Consider the following 18,658-nt stretch of genomic DNA (forward strand, 5'->3'; position numbering starts at 1 on the left):
CCACCTGCAGCTGTATATCCAGACAACGACGCTGACGGTCTCGGTGAGTCTGAGCGCCTCGGTGTCCCTGGGGATGCTCTACATGCCCAAGGTCTACATCATCCTCTTCCACCCGGAGCAGAACGTGCCCAAGCGCAAGCGCAGCCTCAAAGCCGTCGTCACCGCCGCCACCATGTCCAACAAGTTCACGCAGAAGGGCAGCTTCCGGCCCAACGGTGAGGCCAAGTCTGAGCTCTGTGAGAACCTGGAGACCCCAGGTGAGTGCCTAGCCCCGCTCCTTTCCCTCTGGGCCCACTCAGGGCCCCCCCCCCTTCTTGGACAAGGCCAGCCCCCCACCCCCTGGGACCCAGGCCACACCCCTCCCTGAGCCAAGTCCTCAGTGGGTACTGGGAGGGCCTTGAAGCCACAGGTGAGTGGGAACTCTGGGAGACCCTGGAGGCACCAGGCTAGTGCCCCTCTGCCCCGCCCCATCCTGGTAACCAGGAGAGACCCTCAAGGTCCCACCCCACCTAGCCCTGGCTACACCCTTCCAGGGATATCTGCCCACCTAGGGTGAGGCCACCGGGGAGCCTGGTTCATGCAGGGTGATGGGGGCTCTGGGATTTCTCTGCTCAAGGGGTTGTCTAGCCAGGCCCTTGCCTTCTGGCCCTTAAATAACCCGGGCACAGGGCACAGCCTGGCCACCCCCTACCAGGGCCCTGGGAGATGGGGCCTCAGGATGTGGGTCCCCAGGTTGGGTGAGGGAAGGAGTGGGTTGGATGGAAGGCCTCCAAGGCCTCAGTTCTCAGGTAGCAGGGTGCTTCCAAGGGATTGTCCAAGGAGACCTCAGCAGAGAGGGGGATGGGGAGAGAGAAGGAGACAGGGACCCTGGCATCTAAGGGGCAGGCCCACGGTCTCCGCCTAGGCAGGAATGTGCATGGGAGGGAGCGAGGCCACCATCTTTGGTGACTTCCCTGGCCCCCCTGCAGCCAGCCCTCTGAGAAGAGATTGAGAGGAGAGAGGAGCCGAACATGCAAGGGGCAGGTTAGGCCTCGGGGGCACCTGGAAGAGAAGTCACAATTTCTTAAACCCTGATTGTGTGTCACGCCTTCCATGTACCAGTTTTCATCTTCACAACAACCTTGAAAGGCAGGCATTTTTATCATCTGTGTAATATAGAAGAGGAAAGGGAGGCTCAGAAAGGTTAGGTGCCTACCCGAGTCACTCAGCCAGCAGGTGCCTGGGCTGGACTTGACCTCCACAGTGGTATCACGGCTCCCTCCTTAGAGAGACGGAGGCCTCAGCCCTGGGAGGCGAGCCCTGGGGTCTCCCACCTGTGGGGTGGGCCTCCGTGGGCCTTGCTTCCAGCTGCTCTGGTGAGGGGAGAGACGGAGGGGCTGCTCTGGTCGCCGTGCCCCACTGAGTCATTGGCTCCCTCCCTGGCCATCCTGCAAGTGCCCACACTTAATTGGTAGCATCTCATGCCTCCCCTGCTCTCTGCGAGTCCTGGGGGGCTCCCATTGGTGGGGAAGGAGGAGAAGAGCCCCTTCCCCCAGGAGACCTGGGGGTTAGTCTCAGCTTGTTCCCTCTAGTCCTGGGGCAGAGGCCACAAATGGGCATTGCTGATGGCAGCAGGAGGGATATAGGCTAGACTGCAGGGGGGTCTTGAGCCCAGGCTCCAGAGAGGAGGCCCTTTGTCATCCACAGAGATCAGGGGAAATAGGAGCCCTGGCCTCCCTGGTGTGTTTGGGGGGTGGCAGCACCTCTCACAGGCTCCCCACCTGTGTCTCTGGGGGAAGCAGAGCCTGTCGTGGCACAGCTACATGCTATTGACGTGCGTATTGAGTGCCACCCACCTGTGGAAAGAATGAGAGCCCCTCTCTACTTCCATCCAGGACTTTTTACCCCCAAAGCCCTCTCCCCTGTTCAGTGATCTTCACTGCTGTCCCGTGAGGCCTGGGTAGGGCTAGAGGTTTGAGTCACAGCTGAGGCCCAGAGAGGGTGAGTGACTCTCCTGAGGTTACACAGCAAGGTGGTGGCTGGCTGGCCCCACATGGTGTCTTTCCCTTGACCCTGACTTCACAAGGCCTCCCTAGCTCTGGGTCTCCATTCTCTGGGCAGAGCAGTATACCTGGCTTCTGGCACCCCCTTCACTGACATCTTGATGACTGTATGTTGGCCCCCCCACCATCTTTTGCCAAATGACCTCTGGTTCTTTTCAGTCTTGTTCCTCCTCCCAGACCACCAGCTTCCCCAGGGCCTACGGCCCTAGGACCCCACTCTGAGAGGGGAGGGGACATTGTCGCCCCAGGACTCCCCACCGTTGCTAGATCTGCAGAAACTACAAGTGCGGCCGCTAGCCAGGCCCTTGTGTCCTGAGCCGGGACCCCTCACTGCTCCCCGACCCACACTCCTGGCTTGTTTTCCTCCTTCTCGGGTTCCGTCCCTCATGCTTTACTCTGCCGGTGCAGAAGCGGGTCTGTCAAATGGGCTCTGCCGTGGGCTCATCAGAGTGGGGCATTAACCCTCCAGGGACCCTGGGCGGCCAAGTAGAGCTAACACCCTGAGCCCAAAAGCCAGGGAGAACCAGAGTGCGGGACCTTCCCCGACAGCTGCGATAGACATTGTTTCTTCTGCCTCTGTTCAGGTTGGTCACATGAGGACAGGGTACAATTACCCCCCTCCCACCCCACCCCCCAGCAGACAAGGAGGGGAGCGGAGGCTTGGCGAGGGGCCGCGCAGTGTTCCCAGGCGTGAGAGCTGCAATGGGAGCCAGAGGCCAGGGCCCCTCGCCCCCACTATCCCTTAGGTCGGTGATAGCAGGGGCTGTAGAGGTGTTGGGTCAGAGCCAGGTGATTAGTTTTGAGGGGTGTGTGAGAGGAAGAGTGGGGAGATGTCACTCCTGTGGAGCAGGGATATTTTTCACTCTGTCACTGGCAGGCCACGTATCTTTAAACAAACAACAGAATAAATAATTCAGGGGCCTGACTGCGGGCAGATTGGGCACAGAGACATGGGGCAACAAATGGGGGCTGTCAGCTCATGCTTGCCACTGCCCAGCTAATTGTTATCTGAAGTGGCAGGGACTGAAAACCAGCAGCAAAAAAACCTATCATCAGCGAGGCATGGGTTTGGGGACCTTCGAGCATACCCCTCACCCCATCCCTCCCTTCATGCTGAGGATGCCCCTGGAGTGCTGCTCTCCCCACCCTGTCCTCATTGCTGTAGTTATTTCAGCCCTGTCCCTTTGCAGGGTTTAAAGAGGATTGCATCCACCCTGTGGCTAAGAGCCAGCCAAGGGTTTGTTATCCCATTTTACAGATGAGGCACTTGAGGCTCTGAGAGAGGTTCAAGTTGTTGGAAGGGCTGCTTGGCAGGTGCTGAGATCCCCTGTCCTGGGGAGGGCAGGACTTGACCCGAAGTCTCCTGACTGCTGGTCAGAGCGCTTCCCTTTGAGCCTCACAAGTTAGCTCCCTGGGGGCCCGGGCAGACTCACTGCTCCCATTTTCCAGATGGTGAGACCGAAGCTCCGCTGAAGGACTCTGGGGCCCCTGGCTTGTAGCTGAGGGCTGAATGTGCTTCCAGGTTCTGGACCCCAAGGACTGGATTTTCTATTGGAGACAGCTCTGGTCTTAGAGGGACAACAGGGCCCAACTGTTCCTCACCTCCCTGCCACCTTCTCTCCTCTCACCCACCTCGGTGCCCCCGCGGCCGCACTCAGGCGCGCGTTTCCCTACAGTTGGTTTTGCTGCCGCAGTCTTCCTTCACCTCTGAGCCATGGCTGCTGACGGGTTTACAGGTTTGGAAACTCAATTTTATCAGTTCACCCAGGGGGTGATGGAGCCCTGGGGAACTGATTCTCAACGGCCGGGCTGCGGCTCGTGATTTACAGAGCCAGCTGCCGGCTCATTTACTGACAGTGCTGGATAGAGCAGGGCGGAGACGGGGGCTGGGGGAACCCCTCCGGAAAAGCAGTCTGGGCAAAAGGGTCACCGCTCTCATGTTACAGGTGGGGAGACTGAGGCCTAGAAGGGTGGGGGATAGAGCTGCCAGAATTCACAGAGGGAGGGAGTTAGAGGCTCCTGTCCCTAGAGCGCTGATCCTTGCACCCCCACACCTTCCTATTGGCACCTCTGGCCTCCTGGCCGGGCGCCTCGTGGGTGCTGTTGATGGTCCTTCTTCCCTCATACTCAGCTGGCACCACAGAGGCCCGTGGGTGACTTTACAAACGAAGGTGGCAACTCTTGGTGTAATATAAGGTGCTGTGTTCTTACCCTCTTCCTGAGATCATGGGCTCCGTGTCCTTCCCTTAACACCTGTCCGGGTGGCACCTAAAACTTGAAACTTCCCGGCAACTGCTCAGCCAAGTGATTGTTCATGTTCTGCTTGAATATTTCCACTACCACATAAGGCTACCCTCTCCACTCAGCTCTGGCCAGGAGAAAGTTCTTCCTTTAGTTCACCTGCCCTCCACCCTGGGCCTCCCCACTGGTCCTATGGTGTAGCCCTCTGCTCACCCCACCTCCAGCAAGTTTGCTTCTTGCCACACTTGATGGACCCTGAGCGTTGGATCCAGCAATCTGGCCTGTGTCAGTGGGCTTCTAGCTACGCTGGTGTAGTGGATGGGCAGGAACGGGGACCCGGGTTTCTTCCATCAGCTTCCAGAGGGCTGTGCTGAGGCTGTTTGCTCTCAGTGTCTGTTATGCCCATGGATGGCGGAAGAGAGGAAGTACAGGAGAAACCATCTGTTTTAATCAAATGATATGCAAATCACACCCAACGCTTCCACTCACATGTCATTAGCAGGACTGTCATCGAGCAGGGAGCTTGGGAAATGTAGTCTTAACTTGGCAGTCACAGGCCCAGTGAAAACGGGATAGAGAGGATTGGGGGGGGGGGTACCGTGTGCAGCCCGTCACACCATTCCCCTCTGTGTCCTCTGCCCCAGGCCAGATGCCCTGGCTGCACACTCCTTTCCCGAGCTGACAGGACCCTGATGGGGTGTCAGGGCAGCTTTGCAAACAAGGGCCCCATGATTGTCTCCCATCCAGCCGCCTCTGGGCACCAGCATACAACTCCCACCCCAAGCGACAAGGCTGACCTTGATTATCTCCACTGAGCTGTCCCAACCCATGGGACCTGGCCAGCGTCTTCACCCCTCTGGCCCCAGTGCCTCATTTTTCACACAAGGGTGGCACTTACCTGGCCTCCTCACTAGGCTGCTGTGAGGTCCGAACTCCCACCGAGCAGAGGCAGGGGGAGGCTTGTGCTGCTGGGAAGAGCTGATGTTGCCACCCAGCTGTTAGTGGCTGGGAGGGCCCCGGGGGCTGGGGCCAGGAAATGGGGGATACCTAGACACGCAAGTCCAGGGCATGGCTGAGCGAGGGCCAGAGCAATGGGTGTGGATAAGGAAGACTCAAGGCTAAGGTGAGACAGGGATGCCTAGAAATGGGAAGGATAGCCACACCAAGGCCCCAGGGGGCCTGGAGGCCTTCCACTTTCCTTGGGTGCCGCACGGGGGCCAAGTTAGCCAGCTAACCGGTCAGCTAGTCAGTTTCTAGCCTCACGAGCCCCCACTGCGCTGGTTCCATCATTGATTTCCTCCATCCCGGTTCGCCACTCCCTTCCTCTAGGCTGCCAGGCTATGTCTGATGTCTGTTCTTTGCATGTGCTCTTCCAGAACGGGTGCTGTTGACCTGAAACTTCTGCTGATAATACTTTAAGGCTATACAATTATATTACAAATAAAAATGATTCTCTTCAAGTGTGGTGGAGTCGGGAGGTGGTGGCAGGAGCTTCATCCATGGGGGCAGGGTTGGCGGACCCTCCCAGAGCGGTGGGGTTGGGAGGGAGCGCCCTAAGGAGGGGTCCTAACTAAAAGGAGTGTGGGGAGGGCAGGACACTCCAGGCAGGGAGCCTGGCCCCAGCAGAGATGAGGAGGTGGGATGGATGTTCAGAGACTAGGCGAGTCCAGGGAGGGGGAACTTGGCGGGGAGCAGGGTGGTGGAAGGAAAGGGGGGCAAATGATGGGATGGGATGGGTGGGGTGGGGCCGCCATGCAGGTTGGGGGCTGTGAACTGCCTGGTTCAGGGGTCTGGACTTGATGCCACGGGCAGGGCAGTGCCTGAGCAGAAGGGGGGTTTGAAGAAGCCAGCCCCTGATGCCTGGGTACCCCCGGTCTCTCTCCTTCCAGCACTGGCCACCAAACAGACCTACGTCACCTATACCAACCATGCAATCTAGCTAGACCGCCAGAGCCGAACAAGAAGAGGAGGATCCAAGACCCTTGTGGCTGGCGCGTCGGGCCAGGGCCACTCCCAGGGGCCCAGCTGATGTCTTGCCTGCCCGTGGGCACCCACGGACGTGGCTTGGTGCTGAGGACAGCAGAGCCCCGGCGGTCACCGCTGGGCAGCCTGGGCAAGCCAGGCAGGTGACAGCAGGGGAAGGACGAGGGGCCAAGAAGCTTCAGGCCACCCCAGGAGCCTGCATCTTGGACCATGGCCCCTCCTGGCCCCGAATCACAGGGGCTCAGGCTGTGTGAGCCCCAGTGCTGGTTTTCTCTCTCCCCCGTCGTCTCTGCCTGTGCCATCGGTGACTGTCCGAGTCTGTCTCCATCCCCGTCTTTATTTTATCACTGCCTTTTCTCTGTGTCTTCACCTGTGTGCTCTGCTTCCCCTACCTTTTTTCTTTCTGCCTCTGCTGCCTCTCCCTGATGCATTCTCTGTCTCCAGGTGTCTCCAGTTTCTTCCTTGTGCTCCACCCAGGTCTCGCACATTTTTCTTTCCTGTCCTCCCCCCCCTCGTCACCTTCATCACATCCTGCCTTTGCTCTCTCCCTGCCACCGTCTCCCATTCACCGAACTTCACATGTTGCAAAAGAGAAAAAGCTCAAAAAAATTCAAAACACAAAAAAGCCAAAACAAAAACAGATCTCGAGTGTGTTGCAAAGTGCTGCGTCCTCCCGGTGGCCTCTGTTTGTGTCCCTGCGGCCCGCAGCCTGCCCGCCTGCCCCCTCCCGTCTGCTGTGTGTCCCGCCCGCCTGCCCGCCTGCTGATGACACGGAGTTCAGTGCCTGGGTGTTTGGTGATGGTTATTGATGACAATGTGTAGCGCATGATTGTTTTTATACCAAGAACATTTCTAATAAAAATAAACACATGGTTTTGCACCCTGGCCCCACATCCACTGAGGGCCCTGCAGGCGGACCCCAGTCTCAACCTGCAGCCGGAGAGCCTGGAATTACAGGCAAGGATCAAGTGGGCGACGGAGACATGGGGCTTGGGGGCGATGGAGGCTGCCTCCGGGGCTGGCATCGAGCCGGGGCACGGACAGGCCTTGGGCAGGGAGGGACCAGGGCTTGCAGCAGATTCCAGAAATCAGCCGCTGGTGGTCCCCTAAGGGGGATGTTCCAGTCCTGTCCCTGTCCCTGCAGCCCCTAAGGAAGGTACCATTTTGGCCCTTCCTCTCCTCTGACTCACAGTCCTCACACCTGGGCCTCCCATCCCCACCTCATAACTTGAGCTTCTCCTTCTCCGTCCAGCCTGGAAACTCTCCTGCTGAGAAATTGCTTCCAGGGCTCCCAGCACCCACAGCCCTGCCCTCCTGCCTGTCCTGTCTCCAGGTGACAGGTGCTAGGATGAGGTGTGCCTCTGTCCTGGAGAGTGGAGTGTGGCGTGTGTCCGTGTGGGCCGGGTGTGCGGCACAGGTACGCGCGTGCGCCCTCCCTCCCACCCCCCCCAGCCCTGTGTGTGTCTCTGTTTTGGCTGCACGTCTGTGTGTGCTCCCGGCCCCCCCATATGCACGCTTGTGTGTCTAGTGTGAGCGTCTGTCTGTTTAGGCCCAGGTGGGGGTAAAACCGCATCGCACCCACATCATTGAGGACGTTTGTCCCTGGCCAGCGGCAAGTGCGAGTGTGTGTTCACTGCAGCTGGCTTGGTTGGCAGGTTGGGAGGGCGGGAGCGGGAAGCAGCTTAGGGGCTGGGCCCTGCCAGGGGTAAATTACAGAGCCAGAGACACAATGAGGACACCGCTGCAGCTGAAGCCCAGGCTTCCTGTGCCGCCCCTTTCTGGTGTGCCCGCAGGCCCCACCCCCCCACCTCCTTGGCTAGCTGGAGTGTGGGGCACAGAGGCCAAGGGCCTGGAGGGGCCCGGGTGGGGGCCAGGCAGGGACTGGGTGTGTAGAGGCGAGGGTGGTGCATTACATGGTGCCCCTGGTAGTGGCCCCTGTGTAAGCCCATCTTACTCCTGCCCATCCTTACTCGGCTGGGGTCACACCCACCTGTGCTCAGGCAGCCTGTTCCCTTGGATGGCCTGGGAGACTGTGTGTGTGTGCGTGTGCATGTGTGTGTGCATGTGTGTGTGCGTGTGTCTAGAGCACCTGCTTTGCGCCCCGTATTTGTAAAGAAAGAAAGGGGGAAGAGGGTGTTTCCCACTGATAGTCTTGCTTCCCCAGGACGGTTCCTAAGCCTGCAACCCACAACAGGCTAGAGCACTGGGTAGAATCTAATCAGGCAAAACTAGGTTGTCAGACCGGGGGCGGGGGGGGGGGGAGCGTGTGTGGGGCGGGGGGCAGTTTGGATGAAGAAGGGGAGTGTGGCCAGTTCTTCGAGGACATCTCCAGCCCGGGCACCTTGTTCCCTCTGGTCTGTTTCCCTCCCAAGGCCATTGCCATGTTGAGGCCCGAAGCTAGGCGGAGGGTTTGATGCTCCACCCAGGACTTTTCCCAGGTGCCCTCCCCACATCTGTGGAGCCCCTCTTCTAGGTTCCGGTGGGGAGAATCAGCTTCCTTCCAAGTGGGGTGCTGCCCCCTCTGCTCCCCTGAGCACCCAGAGCCAGGGGAGACTCTCGGTGGGGCTCAGACCCATGGGGCATTCCCGAGGCTTGGCCGAGTCCAGCCTGCCTAGGACTCTATGAAGGGGCAGGTGAGATGGAGACACCCAGGCCCTGGGCTCAGGGGGGTGCCAGTCAGATGGAGGAGACATAGCCCCACCTTCAGGGACTGCCTTGAGGGGAGAATCACAGCTTCCCATCTGATGGGGGAGATTTAGACCTCAGTGTTTATACAGCCTAGAAATGCCGAATGGCCCAAAGGAACAGAATTGCGGGACTAAGGATGGGTGTGGGCGGGGAAGCCTGGGGTGGGGCGAAGTCCAAGCAGCCATGGCCCGGGAACGAAGGAGGAGTGTGCAGCTTCCGTGGGTCTGAGGTGGAGAGGAGGGACTCGTCTCCCCAGCATTCTGGGAGGCAGCCCTGGCGCAGGGGTGTGGGAGGGCAGGTGTCCTGCCTCCCCTGGGTGGCACAGCTGGGCCTCAGACCCCACAGGTGGGCCCCGCTGGGATGTGCTCTGATGCATGGGTGGGGAAGCCCCCCTGTGGCTGCTCGTCTTAGCTCCCCCTGCCACGCTGCTACTTCCCTGGGGTTAAGGGAGACACCCAAGAGAGATGGACACATGAGCAGTGCCTTTGGAGCTTTACCCTGCAAAAAGATGGGGGGTGGCTTTGCAGTGTCCCTGGTTCCTGGGAGAGAGGGATGGTGGGCCCCAGAGACCTTTGCTGGGCCAGTGGGGTGATGGAGTCTCCACAAGCTCCCAGGGAGAGGCCCAGAGAGGCCCCAGGGCTACAGTCTCCTCCTCTGTGGGTAGGGCCAGTGACAATACATTTTACAAGCCCCCCAGGCATCTGCCTTGCAGCCCAGTGGACCAAGCAACTCAGTGGCTTTCACGCTATTCCAATGGCAGAACCCTTCCTTTAAATCGGCATCCGCATCCCTGGGAGCTTGTTAGGAAAGCAAATTATGGGCCCCACCCCAGACCTGCTGAATGGAAGCTCAGAGCCGGGGAGGGGGGTGTCCTGCAGTCCATTTTCCAGGTCTTCCAGTCACTGTGATGCAAGCCCGAGTCTGAGAGCCACTGCCTGAAACTACCTGGGTGTGGTTGAAGTGTGTTTGGGGGGTGTGAGGGGGTGGCATTCAGGCCTAGGATTACCTGGGGTTTGGGGGCGGGTGGCAGAGTTTCTTGGGATGCCAGAGACTTCAGTGCCAAGATTAGGAAAGTCCTGGAAAAACCAGCCACCCCAGCTACCCGGCCAGTCCCGTTCTGTACTCACTGATCCACAGGTACTAAGTACCTACCATGGGCCAGGCTCCAGGCATGCGGTAATGAACGTGATGGATGCGGTTCTGGCCCTTGGGGCTCTGCAACTAAGACAGAACAGCACCCACTCGAGAGCTTGTGCAGGCCCAAAGCCAAGACTAGGCTGCTACTAGCCCTGGGCAGAAGCCCACCAAGCCACCAAGCAGCAGGCCACACAGGGACACCTTTGTGGAACCCTAGGTCCCTGGGACTCAGCCTCAGAGGCAGTATACAAACCTGGGTCCCTTCCAGCACACATGTGGAGCTCCAGTGTCTCAGCCAGTTTCTCCCATCCTGCCTTCTCAGGCAAAGGCAAAAGGGACCCGGAAGTGGCCCCTTAGCACCATGCCAGGTGCCCCCCACACCCTCTCAGCCTCCAGGCCCAGGGAGGGGGGTTCTCAGGAGCCCACAGAAACATGCTGAGCTTTCAGGAGGCTGTGTGGTTCCTCTCTGGCTGGAGAACAGACCACATTTGTTTTAGATGTTCTCCCTGAGGACAGCAGCTTCCTCCTCCCAGCTTCGGGTTTCCATCTGCCCACTCAACATCCAGGGGAGACTGAGGCGCTCTCCCTGACATCTGAGCTTCTCTCTGCCCCCACCATCTGCCCTGCACTGCCCTGGGTGCCTAGCAGGGCTTGGCCCTGGCACTCTGAGCCTCCCAGGGCTTGGACCTCCCTGCCGACAGCCTGGCACTGAATGGCACATGGTGCCCAGCTCTCACTTCGGTTGGCAAAAGCAGCAATTAGCATTTAATGAGGCTTCTTGCTTTATTTTTAGGTAACCTCCAAGGCCCAGCCTGTGTAATTCAGCCCGCCATTGCTCGGCAGATAATTAAAGCATGTCACCATAATTTGCCTTTTTTTTTTTTTTTGTAAAGCCCATAATTATGTTTTTATTGCAAGTGGGGGGGGGGGGAGAGGAGGAAAGGAAAACAAAGAGGTGAAATTGGGGCAGGAAATGGGGCGAGGCTCCCTCAGCCAAGCTCCTCTACCCCATCAGCTGACCCAGGAGCCCCCGTCCTGGCTGTAGGTCTCCCGGGGCTCCCACAGCTTCAGGGTCTGCCCTGGGCATTCCCTGCCCAAGAATGTCTCCTTGATGGCCTGCTTAGTTGGGACTTCAGGAGCCCTCCTCTTCCAGGTTGGGTTGGGAGGGCCTTCCTGCTCTTCCCTTTCCTTATAAAATCAGTCCCAGTTTGCTGTTCCAATGGGCAGGAAGGGGGTCGGGCGGAAACCCAAGTTGATGTTTCCTGAGCTGCACACAGGCACCTGGGAGTTTCTTTACACTACTCTCCAGTTTTACATGTTTGAAGACTTCCGCGGGAAGTGAAATAAAGCTTCCCTCCCAGGGAGGTGTCTGCCAACAGGGCCTGGTATCTGGAGTCTGCCTCCAGGGGTACTTGTGACGTGCTGTTTCTTCTCACAATGAGGTGAAGGGCTGTCTTTCTGCACCAGGAACTATACACTGCGGTCTAGGATTTTGATGCTGGAGCGTGGTGGTGGGCGATCTTGTCTGGGCCTCTGATATCAGACTTTCTGAGCCTGTGGACCATGCGAAGGACAGGAAGGGCAGCTGCCCACGTCGTTTCAGGGAGCCCACTGCCCCCAAACATCTTCCCAACTGCCACCTGCGCTGCCTAAAATTCTACTGGTAAAGCCTCAGTCTCCTGGGCCAACATGGGTTCACCCAAAACACATCAATTGCTTGGCAATCATATCAGAGACAGGTATGAAGACACCAGAGGCCCTGGGGTGTGGGCCGGGGGACAGGTAAGTTGTGAAGGAACACGCAGAGTACCTTACCTCAAGTAGCAAGTGGCCCCCCTACCCCTTTCTGAACACCTCACCCCAACATCATATTACGTCCACGTGGTTTGCACATCATCTTCCGGCTCCCACAAGGATGTCGGCCCCATCAGGGCAGGGTTTTCGTCACTTTGATCACAGCTGACCCCCCAGGGCCTAGACCAGCACCTGACACACAGCAGGCATATACTAAATATTTGTGGAATGAATGAGTTGTGGGGGAGGGGCTGAGCTGGAGACCGAGAGGGACCTATGTAGCTGTACCTGCACCCCCACCATCCCCAGTGCTTCGCTCTGACCCTGAGTCTCTGCCCAAAGCCCAGTGGTCATCTCTTCATTGGAGCTGCCCAACGGCTTCCCTAGAAGCCTGAGGTGAGCATGGATGTAGCATGCCAGTGATTGGATAGGGAGCTGATACCCTCCACCCCCTCAGGGTGAGAGACACCCCGGAGTTGGAATCAGGGGACCTGGATTCTAGGTAAGGATCTGCTGTTAACTCTCGGTGTGCCCTTGGGCAAGCTCTTTTCCCTCTCTGGGCCTCGGTTTCTTCATCCGTAAAATGAGGGACTGAGCTCGGAGCCCTCCGAGCTTGGGTGGGGAGGCAGCATCCCAGCAGTACAGGAAGGGGAGACGACTGCAAAGAAGAGTCTTTTGGGGCATGTTGCTATGGCAACTGTGCATATTAACGGGTGGAGGAGGGGCCTGCCTAGGCAAATGAGGCCCTTGCTTAGGCCTCCCCAGTCCCGGTTGTCTGTCTTGTGATCGGGGTAGGCTTTGTTAATGCTGGGGGGGGCAGTGGAAGAGGATGGAGAAGGGGTGCGGGGTGTTTGGGGAGCAGGACTAGTCCAGGGGGGCCCGGCCAGCCCTGCCCTCCACCACAGTGTGGTGCCTGGGGGTGCAGGTCCACGGTGGTGCCGGAGGAACCTTGAGGTCCTGAGGGTCACGATGCTGGTCAGAATTTGAGAGGCCCCGGAAAGACCCCGCCACCACCGCGATCAACCTAGAAAATCAGAGAAGCACGGTTTTCAGAGGGCGCCGGTAAAGCTCTCCCCCGTAAGCACTGTCTGAGGGTGCACTGGGGAAGGCAGGGAGCAGAGCGTGGGGGGAGAAACCTGGCTTCGGTCTCTGCCAGATCACCATGACTCGGGCGCCCGAGTCAATCAGGCCTCCGAACCCCGCTTTCTGCATCTGTGAAAGAGATAATATTATCTCCTGAAGACGATTTCAAGACTCCAAAGGACACACGGCAGCTCAGGATGGGTTTTGCGCCTGCCCTGGAGCCTTGGCTACCTTACCCTCCAGGACAGTGTGTGTGCCCTCCTCTTCTTCCCTCACCTCGCTCACCCTCCTCTGTCCTTTCCTTCCACCCATTCCTCAAATGCTAGGGCTCCTCCTGGAACTACAGACCCACGTCCACTAACTTTTCTACCTCGAAAATTTCGTGGGCTCTCCCATCTAAACTCACGGCCTCAGCGCGTTCCCAAAATTCCGCGCCCTCCCGCTTCATTTCCCAGCCTCCTTTGCAGTTGGGTAGAGGCCACGTGACATTTCTGGCCAATGAGCTGTGCGGAGCGACCACGCCCACACCGCCCCCTGGCGGCGCTGGTGTCCTCCCCAGGCCTCCGTATGGGTTGAGTCGGCGTGAAACACGGAGGGCAGGTGGGTCGCTGAGTCCCTGGCCGGAGCACATCCTCTGCCAGCCCGCTGTGACCTTTGTGTGAATAAGAAATAAGCTTTTTTGTTAAGATGCTGAGATTTCAGGATTTATTTGTTTCTGAGTTACGGCTTTTCCTATTCTGACTAATCTATCGTCAGACAACTGACAAATTTATTTCCCTCTCCCAGCCGCCAAACCGCCTTCTGTGCACCCTGCTAGTCACTCAGAATCATCCATGCTAGAAGCCCTAGCTTCTCCTAAATGAGCTCCTCTCCCACGTCCCCCGTTTTGGGGATCATTAGCCACCTGAGCCAGAACCCACGCCATCCCCTACACCGTGCTTCGCACCCCAGGGCTGTGGCTAAGTCTCCGCCGCTCTCTCTGCCACCCTGGACTTCATGCCATCACCACCTGTCCCCCTGGATGCTCGGCTCTGCCCCCCGCCCCTCCCCCCCCAGCTTCCAGCCTTCATCTCCGTTCCTTAAACATGCTACTTCCTGCCTTCCCGTTCGTGTCTTTCCCGAGAGAAATCTGCCGTCATCCTGATCTTTGTCCTAATGTATATAACGTCTCTTTTCTCTGGATGCTTTTAAGGTTTTCTCTTTATCGCCGGTTTTAAGCAATTTGGTTATGACGTGCCTTGGTGTGACGGTTTCTTCATGTTTCTTGCGCTTGGGTTTTGTGGAGCCTGTGGGATCTGGGGGTTTACGGGTTTCAAATCTGGAAAGCTTTCAGCTGTTATTTCTTTGAAACTGTTTCTGTCCTCCCCTCTATCTCCTCTCCTTCAGGGACCTCTGCACAAGTGTAGCCAGCTTCGAAGTTGCCCAATAACTCAGTGATGCTCTACTCTTTCATTTTGGGTCCGTTTCCTCTTTGTGTTTCATTTTGTGTACGTTTTATTACCATGTCTTCATAGTTCACTAACCTTTTTTTCCCCCCTGAGGTTTCCAACTGCTGTTAATTGTTTCCAGTACATTTTTCATCTCAGCACTGTAGCTTTCAGTTCTAGAGGCTCGAGTGGGTCTTTGTCATTATCTTCCATGCCTCTAGTTAAATGTTCGCTTTCCTCCAGCTTCTTCAACGTGTGGAATACAGTAACAATGTTTGAGTATCCTGGCTCACTCATGCCATGTCATTTCCGGGCTGGTTTCAATGGATCGATTGATCTTCTCATTACCGGCTGCTTATCCTTCCTGTGCGTTACCTGATAATTTCTTATTGGATGCCCAATATTGTGAATTTCACTGCACAGGGTGCTGGTTATTTTTGTATACATTGAAAGGTTCTTGAGCTTTATTGGGAACGGGGTTAAGTTACTTGGAAACCATTCAATCCTTTCAGGTCTTGCTTTCAAGCTTTGTTAGGTGGGGCCAGAGCAGCATTTAGTGAGGGGTCGTTTCACCGCACTAGCAAATCCAAACCTCTAGGCTTTCTGCTCTGGCCGGTGGGTCCTGTGTAATCCCGGTGATCGCTTCCTCTACGCAGCTTCAGCTTGCTTCCTGCTGGAACCGGATTGCTATGCAGCTGGGCTCTCAGGGAGGACTCTCTGGAATTCTCTCTGCGTAGCCGACTCCTCTCTGGCCTCTGACCCACGAACTCTCCCCACTTTGGCCTCTCTGGACCCCAGCCCTGTCTGCCCTAGCATGGGAGACTCCAGGCTCTTGGCCAGGTCCCTTCTCTCATGCCAGAGCCTGGAAGCTGTCTCTGGGCTTATGGTGACAATTGTAGGGCTCCCCTCCTTTGTTTCTCATGTCTCAGGAATCACTGTCATTTGTTGCTTAATGTCCAGTGCTCGAGAGCCCTGGTTTCATGTATTTCATGCGTTTTGTTGTTGCGATTTCAGACAGGAAGGTAAATCTGGTCCGTGCTCCTTCATTTTTGCCGGAGGTGGAAGTGTCCTCCTGTCTTTCCAAGATGCAATGATGCCCAGGCTCTTCCCTGCTCATTTTTATCAGAGGTTCCCCGGGGAGGTTGGCCTCGTAACGAGGAGGGTAACTCAGTGCCAGGCACCACTCTCAGTTCAACATGCGCTGGATTGTTTCATCTTTACCGCACCGGTATGAGGGGAGTACTAGCTCTATTCTCATTTTACAGATGGAGACACGGAAGCTCAGAAAGGTTAAGTAACTTGCTCAGGTGCACACAACCCGGAGGCGGTGGAGCTGGGATTTAACCCAGGCGGTTCAGCTCCGGTGCTCGCCCTTAGCCCCCAGTCTGCATGACCTCTCTAAGATCTGCCCACCACCATTCATTTCTCCATTCAGTTCTTTCTCAAGCACGGCTATGTGCCCAGGTTCACTGCCAGTTACTAGAGAGGTGGAGCAACTAGCTTGAAGAAACAGTTGTGAAATAATGGGGACGTGGAGAGTAGGTCCAGGCACCCAGAGCCCAGGGGCTCCGAGTCCCTTCACTGCAGGAGTGACACCTGAGCCTTCCCCAGAAGGATGAGAGATCTGTAAGCTGGAAACAGGGAAGGCTATTTCAGGGATGAACAAAGACACAGAGGTGATAAATAACACAACAGTTGGGAGTAGGAGCCAAGTAGAGGCATTGGGAAGATGGAGATGAGCACTCCAGAGATGAGGGAGGAATCTGGAGAGGTGGGAAGGGTGAGGTGAACAGGGCCTTGTAGGGTCTGCCAAGTGGCCTGGACTATCTTCTGAGGAGGGAGTGCCCTGGTTGGAACTGCAAGTTGGAAGGGCCGTTCTGTGGTTGATGGCTTGGAGGACCTGGCCTGGAGGCTGGGAGAGCTGATAGGAGGCCACCGCCTTGGGCCTGGCAAGAGCTGAAGACCTGGAGAAAGGTGAGGAGCTGGAGGGGAGAGTCTTGGTTGGATGCAGAGGGGAAAGAGTTGGGGCTGAGGCTGCCTTGGGTGACTGGATGGTGGAGCTGCTGGAAGGGGAGAATGGTGACTTATGTTTTCTGGTTATATCTCTAGAAGGAGTGGGCATGCACTCCCTTTAATGCTTTCCTCTTCCTTATGGCTGGGATGCAGATGTGATGGCAGGAGCTGGAGCAGCCACCTTGAACTCACAGATTGGAGCCAAGTTTGAGGGATGACAGAGCCACATTATAGCCTAGGAGCACCCAGCTCTGGACTATTAGGCATGGGAGAACTCGACTATTTTCAAGTTTATTCTATTTTCAAGCCATTATATTTTGCTGTTGCTGTAACAGCAGCTTACATATTCTTGGATGAGAGCACCTATACTCCGCTGATTCTCCATCATGCTGTTTTGACTTTTCTACCCTTGTCTTAACCTTTGCCTATGTTGGTCCCTATACCAGGGATGCCGTCCCTTCTGCTACCTCTGCCTGCGCTTGCTTGGACAATGGCCATCATCAGGTCAAGATTCCAGCTTGGTATTTCTTCCTCTGAGCCAAGTGCTGCTATGCCTCCACTCCATCCCACTTGTATTTTCTTGACCACTTCTGTATCTAAGAGCACACGTTTCTCAGGGGCTGGCCATGTCCTGTTCCTCTTTGCGGGGCCAATGCCCTTTTCTAGCAGGGACTCAATCAGTACGTGATGGTTGAATGATTCTGACAAGTGGGCATGGAGAGCATGTCATAGGTCTCTTAGAATTCAGTGAGCTCAGTGTAGTAGTCAGGTGGGCTAGGTTATGCTGTGTAACAATGACCACAAATTCTTAGGGGTTTAAAACCACAGAGATTTTGTACCTTGCTTGCAGGTCAGGGCCAGAGGGGACTGCTCATATCATAGTAGCTCAGGGACCCCAGATAATGGAGGGTTTCCATCTTATGATGTCATCACCTGGCAAGGCTTTCTTGCCAGGAGAAAAGTGCATGCAGAATTGCATAACGGTCGTTACATGCAGAATTGCATAACAGCAATGCTTCCACCCGAAAGTAACACAATCCTTTCTGCTCATATTGCATTGGCCAGAGCAGGGTCTAGAACCCAAATAGCTGGTGCCCGACTGGCTCAGTCAGTAGAGCATGTGACTCTAGATTTCATGGTCATGAGTTCAAGCCCCATGTTGGGCACGGAGCCTACTTAAAAAAAAAAAAAAAAAAAGATGTATAGGGGCGCCAGGATGGCTCAGCTGGGTTTGGCTCAGGTCATGATCTCATGGTTTGGTGGGTTCAAGCCCCACATCGGGCTCTGAACGCTGACCGGGTGTGGAGCCTGCTTGGGATTCTCTCTCTCCTTCTCTCTCTCCCCCTCCCCTGCTTGCACGCTCTCTGTCTCTCTCAAAATAAATAAACTTAAAAAAACCAAGTTGCTCTACATGCATATAACTCCAAGGGGCTGAGGATTTGTAAGCCTGTATGCCTGGAAGAAGAGAACTGGACGTACTGGTTAGCGGTGGTGATGTCTGCTACAGTCGGTAAGGTACAGGGTCTGCTACAGTCGGTAAGGTACAGGGTCTGCTACAGTATGGAGAACGTAGTCCAGTGACCAACCAGTGTTTATTTCTGCTCCTTTGTCTTTCGTTATTCAACATGTATTTCACTGGACATGATGGCAAAAGACAGGTAATGGTCCTCATCTCATGGAGCTTTATGGTCAAGTGGCAGAAGAGGGCCAGACATTTCTCTAATCAACACACTCATCTATAAATAATTACAGTTTGTAGTAAGTGCTCTGAGAGCAAAGAACAGGATCCCATGAAAGAGAATAATGATATGTGTCTCTGTCTGTCTGTCTGTCTATATTGGAATGGAGAGTCAGGGGAGTCCTCTCTGAGGAGGCTGACTTCAAGATGAGACCCAAAGACAGAGGAAGTCAGGGGATGAGTGTGAGGGAAGAACTCTTTAGGCAAAGGGAACAGCGTGTGCAAAGGCACTGAGGTGGAAAAGGGTCTAGCATGTTTAAGACACTAAGGAGGCTGAGTCTGGTGCAGAGTGATTTGTGGGGAGTGTGAGGGAGGTGAGGACAGAGAGGCCCAAAGGAGTGATCACCCAGGACCTGGCAGCATGCAGGCATCAGGCGTCTGGCAGACTTTAAGCAGGATGGGGCCTGACATGCACCAGTCGTTAAGACTTCTGAAATGTTTGTACATTCAGTGCTCAGGCTACAGCCTCCTTTGCGTCTCCAACTGTTTCCACCCCAGGGGTTCTCATCAGG

General features: G+C 56.2%; 1 protein-coding gene across 3 annotated transcripts in view; it reads left to right on the forward strand.

Moving 5' to 3' along the window:
- GRM4 (glutamate metabotropic receptor 4) overlaps nt 1–6,665 on the forward strand; it is a 105,082-nt gene extending 98,417 nt beyond the window's left edge. For 2 of the 3 annotated variants that reach the window (XM_039241815.1, XM_039241817.1), the window contains 2 exons: nt 11–257; nt 6,173–6,665. In XM_039241815.1, the coding sequence (XP_039097746.1) occupies nt 11–257; nt 6,173–6,222 (297 nt within the window). In that variant the 3' untranslated portion in view covers nt 6,223–6,665. Of the gene's footprint in view, nt 1–10; nt 258–5,030; nt 5,700–6,172 lie in introns of those variants that run through there. The other variant, XM_039241816.1, reaches the window with a different exon arrangement.
- Nucleotides 6,666–18,658: the final 11,993 nt, after the last annotated feature.

This window comes from Hyaena hyaena, unplaced genomic scaffold (genome assembly GCF_003009895.1).
Source record: "Hyaena hyaena isolate Hyena2069 unplaced genomic scaffold, ASM300989v1 scaffold_202, whole genome shotgun sequence".
In the NCBI taxonomy this organism is placed as follows: domain Eukaryota; kingdom Metazoa; phylum Chordata; class Mammalia; order Carnivora; family Hyaenidae; genus Hyaena; species Hyaena hyaena.